The sequence below is a fragment of the Lynx canadensis genome, chromosome X (assembly GCF_007474595.2).
Source record: "Lynx canadensis isolate LIC74 chromosome X, mLynCan4.pri.v2, whole genome shotgun sequence".
Taxonomy (NCBI): domain Eukaryota; kingdom Metazoa; phylum Chordata; class Mammalia; order Carnivora; family Felidae; genus Lynx; species Lynx canadensis.
In genome coordinates this window covers 86,416,482-86,434,611 of record NC_044321.2, presented here as the reverse complement: position 1 = coordinate 86,434,611, position 18,130 = coordinate 86,416,482, and the positions used below count along the sequence as shown (strand labels likewise).

Below are 18,130 nucleotides of genomic sequence, written 5' to 3'. Positions count from 1 at the left end.
AACAGCCTTCCTGATCACCCTTTCATTGAGATGTATGAACAGAAATTACAATGTTTTTGAAATGGGCTAAGATAATTTTCTGCTTTGGTGATATAAATAAATTTATATAAAAAGTGAGTATATGTGGCTAGTATTAAATATAAAATGTGGTCTATCCTATAGTAAAAAAAAATCTGTGATTTGATAACATATCTATATTAATAAGAGTGCATTCAACACATTTTCATGACAGTTGCTATTAACTTCATTTGTTGAACCATATTAGTTAAGATCTTGACTTCTATGGCAAAGCATGTATTTACAGAAGAAAGAGATGAGATTAAATCAGCAACATTACTTTTCCCCTGCCTGTTCTATGTAGACTTTATAAATTAATATACCTATATATCCATAAGTTAAAAAGCAGAGAACATTGGAAGAATGAAACATTTAGAGTATTAGCTAAATTTGAGAAAGCATAAGCCACAAATAGATGTATTCTTATTTTGTTCAGCTTGTTATTAACAGTAGTATTTCCACTCTTGTTTAGCTGTGATTTAAGAATTCAGAATGCTTCCAAAACCTCATGCAATTTTGGGAAATAAAAGAAATGACAAAACACAACAGAAATGATAAATTCATTTTAGCTATCTTTGTGGAACAGCAGGCCAAGACTATAATGACCAAACCTAAAAATTGTTTTTTCTCAAGATCCTTTTGCTGCGTTAGTTGAGCAGAATGGTTTTTTCATAAGTGTTGAAGCAGCTACAACAACCTGGTTTGAACAACCTGGTTCAAAGCAACACTGTAAGTTTTCTTATTTTTAAGTCAGTAGTAGTGACATGTTACGGGCCATTAAAAAAAAGGTACAATGTACCATAAAATAAAATATTTAAACAGGAAATAAGCTAAAATAACCTTTACTTCCAGGCTTTTTATATTGTTAATTGGTGTTTCTAGATTTTAACATAATAATTAACAAAATATCTATTGTCATTTAAGAGCAGAAAATATATTTCTACTGTTTCAAAATCAATGTATGTACATCTGAACATATTCATGTAAATCATCTGACATATTCATGTAAGTTAAGGAATGATTAAGTTTTTCATATTTGTTTTAACTTCAGGAATTATTACATTGCTTTACAGTAACATACTGGCTCAAGAGTGGCCCTTACTGTGCATAACCAGATGGCTCAGAATCCACAAAACTCAAGTAAGCTCTCACACAAACGTAGAGGAACAATCTGATTCTTTATCAGGTTACCAGCTGACAAAACTTGTTTTGCCTATGTATATAAAAAAAGTTTAGGGGCGCCTGGGTGGCTCAGTGGGTTAAGTGTCAGACTTCAGCTCAGGTCCTGATCTCATGGTTTGTGAGTTTGAGCCCCATGCCAGGCTCTATGCTGACAGCTCGGAGCCTGGAGCGTGCTTCAGATTCTGTCTCCCTCTCTCTTTCCCTTCCCCACTTGCGCTCTGTCTCTCAAAAATAAACAAACAGTAAAAAACTTTAAAAAAACAATTTAAAAAAAGTTTAGAGAGCTTATGAGTTGCAAAGCAACTGCTGATTTAGGGGCAAAGGGGGAAAAATTCAACACACTTGTTTAATTTAAAAAAAGAAAAAAAAATGAGAATGCCTAAAATATATTTTTAACAGAATGTTAAATGTGCAAAGAAATGTTAAGAGATTCCACAAAGGTCTATTAATTCTGTACAGCTACTCAGATCTGAAATAATCAGCACTAGACGTTCTTAGCTCTGTGATTCCAAGACTGCCACTAGCTTAATGACTGTATGCTGTGGCAACATACTGCAATGTTAAACTGTATTATTGTCAATAGATCAATTTTAAATGAACAGGAAGGGAAAATATGGGATTAAAGTAGCTCTTATGCTGTGATCTATACTTTTTCAGTTTTATAATATTATACAAGTAGACATGTTACTAAAATCTGTTTTCTGGAAAACTGTTACATAGGTTGTACTTTACTAATGAGCTAACCAACCTCTAATAATGAGTGCTACAAAATGCACATTTATTTACTCCAATCTTACCAGGTTGGCCTACTGGTCCAGGAATCCCTGGTGGCCCTGGCGGTCCCTGAACACCTATCCCTGGAAGCCCAGGAGGTCCCATTGGCCCAGGTTGTCCATTTGGCCCAATATCACCTTTAAGAAATAAATATAGTTTAAATATTAAAAACAACAACGTAGCTGAGTCACTAGTCATTAGGAACCACAACACCCATGTGAAAAGGCACATCATAGTAAGCAGGGATCTTGAAAAGCTAACCAATCATAGAGCAAGAAAAGTACGCAGAAGTACTCACAGAAGATAACAGGAAATGCATTAAAAGTTACAGACTTATAATTTAACCTATGCTGAGCACTCAACTTCAATACTTAAAATCAACTTCACAAAATAATACATAAGATTACAAACCACACATTTCTTTTGTCTGCAACTCATCTATAAGTATCTATAAGTTTGGGTAAGTATCTACAAGTATAAAATACATTTTCAAGTTGCTTTTTTAAGGTAGGTAACCTTTAACATCTTTTTATTTGTTAACTTGGGCCCTGTCCCCATAAACAAGCTAAAGCCTGTCCCATCATCAGTAAAATACTTTGACCATAGAAACTTCACTGTCCCTCTGTCTTCTGTCTCTCTTAGTTTAAAAAATTTTTTACATATACTAAAACTCTCTAATGTACTCTGATGGGTTTTGACAAATGTATACTGTCATATAATCACCACCAACATCAAGATATATAAGATACATATATAGTGCCATCAAACCAAAAGGCTTCCTGTACCTGGTTGTAGTCAACTTCTCTCTACACGCTAATTCCCTGGCAACTGCTTGATCTGTTTTACGTCTTATAGTTTTTCCTTTTCCAGTATAGCATATAAATGCAATCATATAGTATGTAGCCTTTTCACTATGTCTCCTCTCCCTTAACGTAATGCATGATGCATCCAAGTTGCTGTACAAATCAGTAGTGTGTTACCTTTTATTGATGAATAGTATTCCATTATACAAACATGCCACAATTCGTTCATCTATTCACCAGCTGAAGGAAACTGGGCTATTTCCAATTCTTGGCAATTATGAACAAGGCTGCTATGAACACTGGCCTAGAGATTTTTGTGTGAAGTGTCACATTTTTTCTTGGATAAATAACTAGGAGTGGGATTGCTGGGTCATGCGGTAAGGGTATGTTTATAAGAAATTGTCAAAATGTTTTTCTTTTTTTAAGTTTTTCTTTAAATTCCAGTTGGTTAACATATAGTGTAGTATTAGTTTCAGGTATAGAATTTAGTGATTCATCACTTCCATACAACATCCAGTGTTCATCAAAAGTGCACTCCTTAATCTCCATCACCTATTTCCCCCATTCCCACATGCCCCCTCCCCTCTGGTAACCATCAGTTTGTTCTCAATGATTACGAGTCTCTTTCTTGGTTTGCCTGTCCTTTCCCCCACCCATGTTCATTTGTTTTGTTTCTTAAATTCCACATATGAGTGAAGTCATGTGGTATTGGTTTTTCTTTGATTTATTTCGCTTAGTATAATACTCTCTAGCTCCATCTATGTCTTTGCAAATGGCAAGGTTTCATTCTTTTTTATGGCTTAGTAATATTCCATTATATATGTACCACCTTTTCTTTATTCATTCATCAGTCGATGGACACTTTGGTTGTTTCCATAATTGGGCTATTGTAGATAATGTTGCCATAAACATCGGGGCGCATGTGTCCCTTTTAATTAGTATTTTTGTATTCTTTGGGTAAATATCTAGTAGTGCAATTGCTGGATTGTAGGGTAGTTCTATTTTTAGTTTTTTGAGGAACCTCCATACTGTTTTCCAGAGTGGATGCACCAGTTTGCATTCCCAAAAACAGTGCAAGAGTTCCCCTTTTCCACATCCTTGCCAACACCCGTTGTTTCCTGTGTTGTTGATTTTAGCCATTCTCACAAGTGTGAGGTGATATCTCACTGTGGTTTTGATTTGTATTTCCCTGATAATGAGTGATGTTGAATATCTTTTCATGTGTCTGTTGACCATCTGTATGTCTTCTTTGGAAAAATGTCTATTCATATCTTTTGCCCATTTTTAATTGGATTATTCATTTTTGGGTGTTGAGTTTGCTAAGTTCTGTACAGATATTGGATACTAAACCTTTGTCAGATATGTCATTTGCAAATATCTTCTCCCAAACTGTTTTTCAAAGTGGCTATAACATTTTGAATTCTAACTAGTAATGTATCAGTTCTAGTTACCCCACGTTTTTTGGCAGCACTTGGTATTGCCAGTTTTCCTTCTTTTTTGAAGCCTATTCTGACAGGATAAGAAGTGGTGTCTCATTGTAGTTTTGACTTGCATGTCCTAGATGACTGATTATATTGAGAATCTTTAGATGTGCTTACTATTCAGATGCCTTCTTCGGTAAAGTATCTGTTCAAATCTTTTGCCTGTATTTCCAAATTCAAATTTGGTTGTTTCATAATTACTGACCTTGAAGAATTCTTTATATATTCTGGCTAAAAGTCCTTTTTGTCAGATACATGATATGAAAGTACATTTCATTTTAATTAAGTCCAATTTATCAATTCTTAAATGTACTGTTCTTTTGGTATTTTATCTAACAACTCTGCTCAACCTACAATCATAAAGAGTTTCTCCTATGCTTTTGTCTAAAATAAAGGATAATAAAGTACTGCCCATGGGCTAAATTTGGCCTGTAGGTTTCATTTTGAACTACCTGTGAGCTAAGAATGGTTTCTACATTATTTAAAGTTGTTAAAAAGGAAAAAAATATATATGACAAAAAACATAGGTGGCCCATAAAAACTAAAGTATTTATTATTGGGCCCTTTATAGAAAATGTTTGCCTCTGTTCCAAAAGTTTTTTTTTTTTTTATCATTTTAGGTTATATACTTAAGTCTATGATCCATTCTGAGTTAATTTCTGTATACTGTGTGAAGCGTGGGTTGAGGTTCATCTTTTTTGTTTTGTTTTACACATGGATGACCAATTGATTTAGCACCATTTGTTGAAAAAACTTATTCTTCTATTGAAATTGCCTTTTCTATTTGTCAAAAATCAAATTCTATAAGTCTATTCTTGGACTACCTATGGCGTTCCATTGATCTATATGTGTCTCTCATTTCACATATACCGCACTATCTTAATCACTGTGGCTTTACATTAAGTTTGGAAATTAAATACTATGAATCCTCCAACTCTATACTTCTTTGTGAAATTATTTTGGCTATTCTAGGTCCTTTCCCTTTCCAAAAAAAATTTTGAATAAGAAACTACTGCAGAATTTTGCTAGGAAACATGTTAAATCTATGAATAAACTTGGAGAAAACTGTTATGTTAACAATATTGAGCCTTCCAATTCATAAACACAAACGATCTTTCTATTTGTTTGGAGTTTGACTTCTGTCATAAGTGTTTTCTAGTTTTCCACATACAGATCTTGCACATATTTTTTAGAACTATACCTAAGTACTTCATGTTATTTTATTCTATTTCAAATAATGCTGTTCTGTGTAACTTTCATTTCTAGTTGCTCATAATAGCATGTAGAAATACAATTTACTTTTGTATATTTGCCTTGTATCCCATCAATTCTTAGTTCAAAGAGTTTTTTTTGTAGATTTTTGATTTTCTATATAGAAAATCAAGTCACCTATAAAGAAAGTTTTTTTTTCTGCCTTTCCAATCTGTATGTCTTTTATTTCTATTTTGGGTGGTTATTTAGTGATGAGTTTTTTTTAATTTAAATTTTCTTAGTTAAAATACATTGCAATATTAGTTTCAGGAGTAGAATTTAGTGGTTCATCATAACAAGTGCCCTCCTTAGTACTCATTACACATCTAGACCATTTCCCACCCACCTCTCTCCATCAACCATCAGTTTGCTCTCTATCATTAAGAGGATCTTGTGTGTTTCCCTCTCTTCTCTGCTCCCCCTCCTTTTCATATGTTCATCTGTTTTGTTTCTTAAATTCCAGGTATGTGTGAAATCATATGGTATTTGTCTTTGACTTATTTCGCTTAGCATAATACATTCTAGTTCCATCCATGTCACTGCAAATGGCAAGACTTCATTCCTTTTGATGGTTGAGAAATATTCCACTGTGTGTGTGCGTGCGTGTGTGTGTGTGTGTGTGTGTGTACACACAACATCTTCTTTATCCATTCATCAGTCAATGGACATTTGGGCTCTCTCCATAGTTTGGCTATTATTGATAATGCTGCAATAAATATTGGGGTACATGTACCCATTTGAATCTGTATTTTTATATCCTTTGGGTAAATACCTATTAGTGCAATTGCTGGATGATAGGATAGTTCTATTTTTAGTTTTCTGAGTAAACTCCACACTGTTCTCCAAAGTGGCTGCACCAATTTGTATTTCCACCAGCAGTGCAAGAAGGTTTCCCTTTCTCCACATCCTCACCAACACCTGCTGTTTCTTGTGTTGTTAATATTAGTCATTCTGATGGCGTGAGGTGGTATCTCATCTTTGTTTTGATTGTATTTCCCTGATGATGAGTGATGTTGAGCATCTTTTAATGTGTCTGTTAGCCAGCTGGATGTCTTCTTTGGAAATGTGTCTATTTGTGCCTTCTGCCCATTTCTTAACTGGGTTGTTTGTTTTTGGGTGTTGAGTTTTCTAGTTCTTTATAGATTTGGGGTACTAACCTTTTATCAGATATCAGATATGTCATTTGTTAATACCTTCTCCCATTCCGTAGGCTGCTTTCTAGTTTTGTTGATTGTTTCCTTCACTGTGCAGAAGCTTTTTATCTTGATGAAGTCCCAATAGTTCATGTTTGCTTTTGTTTCCCTTGCCTTTGGCGACATGTCTAATAAAAATTTGGTCCAGCTTAGGTCAAAGAGGTTGCTGCTTGTGTTCTCCTCTAAGATTTTGATGGTTTCTTGTCTCACATTTAGGTCTTTCAAATGATGAGATTTTTTTTTTTACTTGAGCATAGTTGACACACGTTACACTAGTTTCAGGTGTACAACACAATGATTCAACAAGTATATATATTATGCTATGTTCACCACAAGTGTAGCTATCATCTGTCACCATATTATTTGTATTTCTTGCCTGATAGCATTTCATTGATTTATAGGACTTACAGTATGATAATGAAAAAGAGTGGTATGAAAGGATATCTTCATGCTGTTCCATATCTTCAGGTAAAATCTGTCTTTCACCACTAAACATAATGGATCAAGTTTCTTGTAAATGTTCTTTATCATGCTAAGGAAGCTCTCTTTTATTCCTAATTTTGTGAGAGCAACCTTTGCAGAATGAATGTTGAATTCTGCCAAATAATTTTCAGCATCTATTAAGATGATAATATTGTGTTTTTTCTTTAGACTGTTGATGAAGCAAATTACACTGATTTTTTAAATTTTTTAATGTTTACTTATTTTTGAATGAGAGACAGAGTGCAAGCAGAGGAGGGGCAGAGAGAGAGGGAGACACAGATCCAAAGCAGACTCCAGGTTCTGAGCTATCAGCACAGAGCCCGACGTGGGGCTCGAACTCACGAACTGTGAGATCATGACCTGAGCTAAGTCAGACGCTTCACTGAATGAGCACCCAGGCACCCCAAATTACACTGATTTTCTAATCAGCCTTGTATTCTGAGGATAAATCTTACTTGGTTGTAGAATATAATCTTTTTTATATATTGTTGGATTAGATCTGCTAATATTTTCCTGAGACTTTATATATATATGTTCCAGAGGGATATTGGTCTACAACTTTCTTTTCTTATGATGTCTTTGATGGTTTTTGATTTCAGGGTAATGCTGGCCTCATACAATTGTTGGGAAACAATCTATCCACTTCTATTTTTGGAGAGAGATTGTGTGGAACGAGTGTTACTGTTTCTTTAAATGTTTGTTTGAATTTACCAACGATGCCATCTGGATCTGTAGTTTGTTGGTAGGATTTTAATTACAAACTAAATTTCTTTAATAAATATTGTATTATCCATTTCTTCTTCAGTGAGCTTCAGTAGTTTGTATCTTTTAAGAAACTAAACCTTTTCATCTAAGCTGTCAAATTTATGAGCATACAGTTGTCTGTCATATGTCCCTATTATTCTTTTAATGTCTGTAGGGTCTACAATGATGCCCCCTCTTTCATTACTAATACTGGTAACACGTGTCTCTTCTTTTTTCTTTTCTTGGCTGGCCTGGCTAGAGGTATATCCATTTTATTAATCTTTTCAAAGAAAGTCATTTGGTATCACAGAATTTTTCTATTGTTTTTCAGTGTTCAATTTCACTGATATCTGCTCTTACTGTTATTTTGCTCTATCTTCTGATTGTCTTTTTATTTTACTTTCCTTGTCTAATTTCTTAAGGTGAAAAGTTGTTCTTTTTATCTAATAAAAGTTTTTCACACATAAATTTTCTTTTAATTACTTCTTTACCTGAATCCTCTGAATTTGATATGTTTTATTTTCATTTTTATTAAATTAAAATACTTTCTAGTTTTCACAGTGATTTCCCTTTTGATTTATGAGGTATTTAAAAGAGTTTTGGTTATTTTCCAAATATGTCAAGATTTTCCCAGATAGCTTTCTATTACTGATTTCTTGTTAAACACAGTATGGTAAAAGACTATACTACATGATTTCACTATTTTGAATTTTCCAAAGTTTGTTTTAAGGCCTAGATTATCATTGATCATGATGAATTTTCCAGGTGCACTTTATTTCTTTTAATTTATCTATTTAATTTGAGAGAGAGAGAGAGAGAGAGAGAAAGAGAAAGAGCATGCGAGCAGAAGAGGGGCAGAAAGAGGAGAGAGATAATCCTAAGCAGGCTCTGCACTGTCAGCATGAAGCCTGACATGGGGCTCAAACCCACGAACCATTGAGATCATGACCTGAGCCACAACCAGAGTAAGACATTTAACCAACTGAGCCACCCTGGTGCCCACCATGTGCACTTTAAAAGAATGTGTTTCCTGCTCTTGTGGGGTGGAATGTTCTATAAATGTTAATGTTGAGGAGTTATGCTCAAGGGAAACTCCTAACACTGCTCTGCTTAGAACACTGTACATCCTATCCTTGTATTCTTCTACATGAAGCTGATGCAAAGTATGGTCTATGGTAGTTGAATGAGTATGACAAGCCTAGCTGGACTGAAGACCACCTGATGTTGGGCATTACAGTATCCCAATTTTCTATTTGTAATTTTGTATTCTCTTTATTAAAAAGAGCTGCCAAAATTGTATGATCTTAAGGTGCCACAGAAATCTATCTTTTTCTGTCTTCCACATTTCTCATCCTTTGAAAATTGTACTTTTCATAATTATTATTTCATTCTTTTTTTTAACATACTGTGTATCAGAAATTTATTTAGTTGAGACCACTTGCTCAATACCAACTTTAAAGAATCTATTCTTTCCCTACTGACTGAGGACATTTCTGTGATATATCAAGTTGCTATATATACATAAGTATGTGTGTATGTATGTGTTCCGTATATACATGTTTCTTAACTCTTTCTATCATATTGGTCTACTGGTCTGTTCCAGCACTGGTTCACATTGGTATAATTACAATTATATTGTAATATATTTTAGTAAATGTTTGGTAAATGTTAAGTTTCAGAATCAGTTATGTCAAATGCTTCCAAAAAAGTCCTATTTGAATTCTCATTGAAAATGCATTATATTTAGACAAATTTGGAAAGAGTTGACATCACTGAGCCTTCCCATGCACACATATGATTTATCAACCAGTTAATTTTACCTTTTTTCAAGTTTGTTAATAATAGTTTTAATTTCTTTCACAAATACATTAGGCACACTTTATTTTATCAATTTCTAGATATGATATATATTTTTTGCAAATTACATTTAATTTTTATTTATTTCAATATTTCCATTTCTATACCGTTCTATTTGTTACAATACTTTTGGATGTTATTCTTGCTACCTGGAACATCCTTTCCTAAGGATACAGCTCAAGTGTCACCTCCCTTATGAAGCCTCCCAAGGCATCTTGGATGAAGCCCTGAACAAAAGTAACATATGAGGCAAACTGAATGTTTCCAGTCATCTTTTTTTACCTTTTTAAGATGATTCTAATGCTGAGTCTTTCTTTTTCTAATGTTGAGTCTTAAGCGCATTTTCATCCTCATATAGTTCTTTCCTGATGGGTATTAGCCTAATTAATTTATTATTGGTTACCATTTTGCTTTGAAAGTGCAAATCTCCATTAAAAGAGATCACTAGGTTCTAATACCCAACTACTGCTATAAGTGTGTCTGATAGGTGAACTTTTATTATGATTTGCTTATTGAGTTCTGACAGTGGTTTACTGACCCAAAACATTAGCAATACATATTCATAAAGGTTCCAGATAAAATAAGCACTATCACAGTGATACCATGTAGATTTTCTTATAGTAGTCACAGAGGAGACTATATGCTTTTGTGTTTCTAGTGACTCAAATAGTATCTGGCACAGAATAAGAACATAATGTTTGAGGAATGAAAGAATTATATGGCAGAAAATCCCAACTTCTTTTTCTTCTAGCAACATAGGAACTGTACTGGAGTTTTAATATTTCAGAATGATTCTTATTAGGATATGGGGATCCTATATTTACTTTCAAAGATTAGGAAAATAAATGCCTGTTAAGACACTGATGCTTAAAATAGTCTTCAACCCATTTCTTCCTAACCCGTCTCAAGGATATTTTAATAAACAAAAGTATCATGAGTGAGTAAATCCCATATGGAGACTGCCACATAGCTTATCATTTAGAATGTCTCTATCTGCAATTTTTGGAGTCACATGTCTCAGCTAGGGTAGATAATTGGTGGGGAACACTATGTGTAACTTTGAGTGTTACAGTTTACAGGTGGCCAGAACTGTTTACTTGAACACAGATAGGTATTTTTAAAAGAGCTTTATCTGAGAAGAATTAGTATTGGGCTAGTTTGGGGCTTTTGCTGGTAGAATATAGGCTGGATAAATTGGGCTGTGCTGTCATATTGCTTTAATGGTAAGTAATCCAACATGTTTCGGGAGTATAGAGTTGCCCAGATTATTCTCTGGAGGCCAAAATATTGACCAGGAGAGCCCCATTCCTTGCAAACCAGTAAGGAAAAAGCAATTGCCAAGCCATGTAGGCTAATTCTATTTCTGTATATAATTAGGGGAATCAGAATCAAGTGGGTAGAGGAAATCAATGGAGAAATAAGCAAAGTACATGAGCAGTTCACAGGAAAAGTATGTATGACCCTTAAGCATATGAAAAGATGTTCAATTTTATTCATAATAATGGACATACAAATTTAAACTACCCTGAGAGTAAAGGCAAAGGATCTAGTATATTCAAAGAAATTTTTTAAAAAGAACAAATTGGAGGATTACATTACCTGACATCAAGTCTATTATAAAGCTACTGTAATTGAAACAGTTGGTAATGACTTAAGGATAGTAAAATAGATAAGTAGAATTAACAGCACAAAACAGACCTACACATACATAGCCATCTGATTTTTGACACAGATATCAAAGTAATCCAATGGGAAGGGAGATATTTTGAACAAATGATGTTGAATAAAATTATCTGGAATGAATGATAGTCTTAAACATAAAAGCTAAAATTATAAAATTCATAAAATAAAACAGAATATCTTTGAAACTTTGGGAAAGGAAAGGTTTCTTAGACAAAACACAGAAAATAATAATTATATAAAAATAGATAAATTAAACATCAATAAAACTAAAACTTTTAGGGGCGCCTGGGTGGCGCAGTCGGTTAAGCGTCCGACTTCAGCCAGGTCACGATCTCGCAGTCTGTGAGTTTGAGCCCCGCGTCGGGCTCTGGGCTGATGGCTCAGAGCCTGGAGCCTGTTTCCGATTCTGTGTCTCCCTCTCTCCCTGCCCCTCCCCCGTTCATGCTCTGTCTCTCTCTGTCCCAAAAATAAATAAACGTTGAAAAAAAAAAATTTAAAAAAAATAAAAAAAAAATAAAAAAAAAAAAACTAAAACTTTTATTCATTAAAATACACTTATAAAAATGGATAGGCAAACCAGATCAGGATAAAATACTCATAAACATATATTGAACAAAGGAACAGTATGCAGAATATATAAAGATCACTTCCAATTTAACATATAAATAGAAACAACCCATATTTTAAAATGGGGAAAATACCTGAATGTGTAAATAATCCACCAGTACATGTAAAAGAGCTCAACCTCATTAGTCATCAGGGAGATGCAAACTAAAACCAAAATATGTTACCAACACACCTACCAAAACTCAAAATTAAAAAGACTGATAACACTAAATGTTGGATAGAATGTGGAAAAATTAAAACTTTCATACCATATTGATGCGAGTTTAAAATGGTACAATTGTTTTGGAAAAAGGTCTAGTAGCTTCTCATACAACTAACATATACCTACCTTATGACCCAACAATTCTACTCTTAGGTATTCTCCCAAAGAAAAATTAAAGCACAAATCCACAAAAAAGACTTATAAAAGAACGTTCTTAACAGATCCACTCATAATAGTCAAAAACTTGACACAGTCCAGGTGTCCATCAACACAGAATGGATAAACAAACTTTGGTATATTTGTACAATTAAATGCTTCATAATAAAAAAATAAAAATAAAAACTCTCACCAAACACAACATAAATAGACCTCAAAAACAATATTCAGAGTGAAAGAAGCCTTACAAAGAAGATACCCACTGTGCTATTCCATACGGAGTTCTACAACAGGTAGAATTAATTTACAATGAAGAAAAACCATTACAGTATAGTTGTCACTGTGGATACTGGTGTAGGGAGTGAGGAAAGGGGCAAAAGGGAAATTTCTGGGATTATATTTTGATAAGGGTTTGGTTACTCAGGTATATGCATTTGTCAAAATCCAGCAAATATCTCCTTAAGATATGTGCATCTCATTTAATGTGAATTGTATGTCAAAAAGATTAGCAACCATAGAATTGTAATTATAATACACATGCTAAACTATTTAGGGAGAAGCGCACTCCCTAAATTGTAAAATTTACTTTGAAATGCATCAAAAAATAAGTTAATGGATAAAGGGATGGATTAATATGTGACAAATCATGTATAGTAAAATGTTGATGATAGAATATCAATACTGCATATATAGTAGTCACTAAAAATTTTTTCCTACTTTGCTGTTTATATGAAATTTTAAAAACATAAAATGTTGGCAGAGATAAAATGTTAATTGTAGAATCTTGATGGTGGATATAGGAATTTTCACTGAACCATTGTTTTAATTTCCTGTGTGTTTGAAAATTTTCACAATAAAACGTTTAGAAAACTATACTGATAACTACTTCTATCAAATTTGCAAAAATTAAGGAGTTTGTCAATATACTCACTTACCAAGGCTGTGGAGAAACAACTACACTCATACACTGCTGATACGGTGCACATGGAGAAGAATCTGACAATATCTAGAGATGCATTTAGCCTTTAATTTGGAAAATCTATTTTCATTAGTCTCTTCTACTATTACACCTGTACACATATAATAAAATAACATGTATGCAAGACAATTCACTGTGATATCATTTCTAATAAGAAAAGATTGCCAAAAACCCGATCTAGTGACTAGCAACTGGTAGAATAAATTGTGGTATATCCAAGCAATTCAATACTAGATGGCTATTTCTTAAAAATCAAGATCTCGATGCAATGACATGAGGCGATCTCTAGGATATAAAATTAAGTAAAATAAGTAACGTGCAAAAAGTCAAAAGGTCTACCTTTTGAGAAAGGTAGAAAAATGTAATTCTTACTGGCTTGTATTTGTATGAAGGAACACTAGAAGGATAAATAACTCAAAATGGCTACATATGGGATGGGTAAAACAGAGTGGATGGAGATGGGGTAAAAGGAAGACTTCTCAGTGCCACTTTTATACATATATGATTGTATCACCTATTCAATGAAATAAAACGCCAAAACACCAATGGTAGATGAAAAAGAGCAGTGACAGAGTGGTAGCATAAGCTTTCAGCTAATTGGATTTATCACCCATAAACTTTCCCAAAAGTTTCAATTTCTATAAAAGTTAAACGCAAATTGAGAAGTAATAATAACTTCTATACCTTTTGGTCCAGGAAGCCCATCCAAGCCAGCACGCCCTGGAGGACCTGGAGGTCCTGGGAAACCACGATCCCCTTTTGGACCAAGTGTTCCTTTGAAACCTGGGAGTCCTGGGGGCCCAGGTGGCCCAGGTAGCCCAAGTCCTGGTTCTCCCTTAAGCACACACATGAGAAAACACAACAAAAACTCCCATGATTTTCTTGGTGTTTATTGTTTACCATGGAGAATTTAAAGCAGAAAATACAAGGTAATACCATTTTTCCCTATGGGGGGAGGGAGTAGGACAATTAAATGAAAAATAATTGGTGTATTGGAGAGACCATCTAGAAGGATGAGAAATAAAATGATTTGGTTTCAGGACAAGAAAGATAAAGAGAGAATGAGATTAAAGAACTCAAGTGAAGAAATGGGATTACAGACTATTAGATAATTATTTTAAATTTGACTAAGTATGATGATGACATTGTGGTTTTTTTTGAAATGTCCATTTACTTAGAGATGAATACTGAAGTATTTATAGATGAAACAACACGATTTTGAGATGTGAGTTAAAATACTTTGTCAAGAAAAAGAATAGATGAAGTAAATATGATAAAATCCTGATAATTTGGAAAATGAAAAGTGGATATATGAATGTTCATTGTATCACTCTTTTTACTTTTGTGTTCATTTGAGAGGTACATAATAAAATAAGAACAATTAAACAATAGAGAAGAGGTTTCTCATTAGAGCTGGGGTTATGGTCAATTGTTCTTCCCATGGAAAAAATAGTAATGATGAAAACACAAAAAGTTTAAATTAATTAAATAAAAGAAAATTCAGGAACAGTCAGGGTAATTATATACCATAGTAGTTTGCTGAAGGCTGACTAAGGAAAATTTTAGATTAGCTGAGAAATAATAATAAAAAGAATGGAAAATAACTCAAACAGTTATTATTATTATTATTATTATTATTATTATATTACTATGCTAATAGCAGTGGCTTGCATTATGTCTGTGGGATGGCATTGGGACTGGGAAACAGTATGGGAAGTTCCTGACATGATATTCAACCAATCATCACATAGGCATGGATAGAGATGAAATGGTATGGTCATACTATAGAGAAGTACAGAGGGAGCTGATGATTGTATTCTCTCATCTAATCTCATCTCATCAAATAACCTGTCACTCTAAAACAGAAACTTTTTGTTTGCTTTAAATATTACCTCCTGGACTATTAAAGAATGTTTTGGGTTAAATATTTTAAAATTAAAATATAATCAGCTAACTTTATTTATATAGTGAAGACTTGGGATAATAATGTCTATATCCAAATAGAGAGCTAAGGCTAACAGGAGAAATAGGAAAAGGGGAAAGAATAAATTAAATGTCCCAGACCTTTGGTCCTGGAAAGCCTGGTGGCCCAGAAGGGCCTTCTAGACCAATTCTTCCAGGTGTCCCAGGTGCTCCTGGAGGTCCTGGAATTCCAGGAAAACCTGTGAAATGATGAGTCATTTTTTAATTTTTTAATCTCCAAAGAGAAGACACTTTAAGAAAGATATCCAAACTCCCAAACCCATGCTTTTACCCTGTCTAATCATGCTTAGTGACTACAGTGAGATGTTAAAACTACAATGACATTCTAGATGACTACTCAGAATCAAGCCTTACAAATATCTGATATTCCTTCTCAATCACCTTATGGTCCTACCATTTTCATACAGAGCTAATTTGTGTGGAAGATACATTCTTCTAAAGTAAAATGACAGGTATTACTAATGAGATAGAACTAAACGTAAAGAATGACTACCACACAAAAATGCAGAAAAACTTTTATTCTGCTTATATTTGGATATAGTATGCTAAAAGGCCTACCATATAATTCTGGAAATGAGCTAAAAACAGTTACAAATATTACACACATATATACACATAAAGCCAAATCTCTTTCAAAGTCACTTAGAATAAATGAGTAAGGACATGTTTAAAGACCGTTCTCAGACCAATGTGCATGCTTGTCATTCATGAGAATAAATTCTGTGAGGAATAAAGCAGAACTGAAACGACAGCCTTAAAAAATTTCAGTAAATCAAGAAAACATGATTAGGATAAAACATTACTTGGATACATATGTGTAATAAATATGTTTTCCACTTAATACAGCCCATTCATTCAACCAATTATCTACTGAGTGCTTACTATGTGCCAGGAACTTTTCTAGCCCTGAAAATACAATGGTGAACACAAAAGACAATAATTCTGTAATTTTTAAAGCTTATATATAGTTTTTGTATATATATGATTTAGATATTTTCTTGTCTATACTGTTTTAGATAAAGACAATAAAATTATAGTGCATACCTGCTGTGACTTTTCATTTACATTACTTATGGTACATAGAAAAGAGGTACAATTAATATATTTTACTTGTTGAGGAAATTATATCAAAGAATAATGTAATATTGACCAGTTAAAATAGCCTGCCTGCTGCCCAGTCCTACATACCTTTGGGACCAGGTGGTCCAGGAAGCCCAATTCCAGGGATACCTGGTTCTCCTTTGCTACCGGGTATTCCTGGCAAGCCTGGCTGGCCGGGAAGTCCAGGGTCACCTATGGAGAAATAGCAGTTTTTTGCAAGGGATACTTTCAGAGAAAGAAGCCAGTAAGTGTTAAAGACATGACCAAATAAATTCCTCACATACCTGGAAGACCTACTTCACCATCTCTTCCTGGGTTACCAGGCAGACCAGGCTTCCCAGGTTGGGTTATGGTCTGACCTGGATCACCTTTAGGACCTAAGAACAAGAGGGAATCAATGTGAATGAGAAGTATTCACTTGACTAAAGGTCTCCTTTCATTAAAAACAAAAAAAGAGAAGTATCTATAATCTTTTTAAAATGCACAGTAACAAAAACCCACAAGAAAAATAACCATATCATATATTCAAGGAATATACCAAACACAAGTATAAAATTTCTAAAAGAAAAAGTAGATGACAGCTTTAAGAGTTTCCAGGATTGAAGACAGCATCTATAAAAATATTTTTAAATGTAGGTTGAAAGAGCCTAACAAATTCGAACTGCAGTAAACAAGAAATATGCTTTTTGACTAATTAATGGTACATTAAAGTTTTATGTGTGCAAAGTCCAAATACACCTACTTCTCATTAATTAAAATAATGACTTGAAATAGTCTCAGGACAACGATGGATTTCTACAACATGACATAAAAAGCACTAACCATGAGAGAAAAAATTGATACATCTGACTACATTCAAATTGACTTCTGTTGATATAGGACACCATACAGAGAGTGAAAATGGCAAGCCACAGAGAGCAAAAATTTTGCAGAACAGATAACAAACAACTAATACACAGAATACATATATTTGAAAAACCCTAGGGGCACCTGGATGGCTCAATTGGTTAAGTGTCCAACTTTGGTTCAGGTCCTGATCTCATGGCTTGTGAGTTCGAGCCCCATGTCGGGCTCTGTGCTGATAGCTCACAGCCTGGAGCCTGCTACAGATTCTGTGATCACCTCTCTACCGCCCCCACTCCAGCTCATGCTCTTTGTCTCTCAAAATTAAAAAATAAATAAATAAATAAATAAAAGCTAAATCAGTAAGAAAGAGAAACAATCCAGTAGAAAAAAATGGTAAAAAAAAAAAAAATACTTGAATAGGAATTTCACAAATGGATATTGAAACAGTCAATAAGCATATGAAAAGATGCTAAACTTTAATGTAAACAGAGAAATGTAAAATGAAACTGTCACGAGATATATCAAACTCAGCAGACTGAAAAAATGCAAAAAGTCTGACAATAGAACATATTTATGAGAATGTAGAAGAGTAAGAAATCTCCAATACTGCTGGTGAAATTGGTACAATTGCTTTGGACATAGTTTAGAATTATCTAGTAGAGCTGAAGATGGATTTATTCTATGCCTTGAGAATGCTCATCTTAAAGATATACCCTAACCCAGGGATT

The 18,130-nt window shown here is 33.8% G+C and overlaps 1 protein-coding gene across 2 annotated transcripts in view; it reads right to left on the bottom strand.

Annotated features, from left to right (window-relative positions):
• COL4A5 (collagen type IV alpha 5 chain) overlaps positions 1-18,130 on the bottom strand; it is a 243,941-nt gene that overhangs the window by 61,207 nt on the left and 164,604 nt on the right. For both annotated transcript variants that reach the window (XM_030305778.1, XM_030305781.1), the window contains exons 26-30: positions 16,841-16,933; positions 16,644-16,748; positions 15,537-15,634; positions 14,157-14,307; positions 2,037-2,150 (exon numbers count right to left, since the gene is read on the bottom strand). In XM_030305778.1, coding sequence (XP_030161638.1) covers positions 2,037-2,150; positions 14,157-14,307; positions 15,537-15,634; positions 16,644-16,748; positions 16,841-16,933 — 561 coding nt within the window. The remainder of the gene's footprint in view (positions 1-2,036; positions 2,151-14,156; positions 14,308-15,536; positions 15,635-16,643; positions 16,749-16,840; positions 16,934-18,130) is intronic.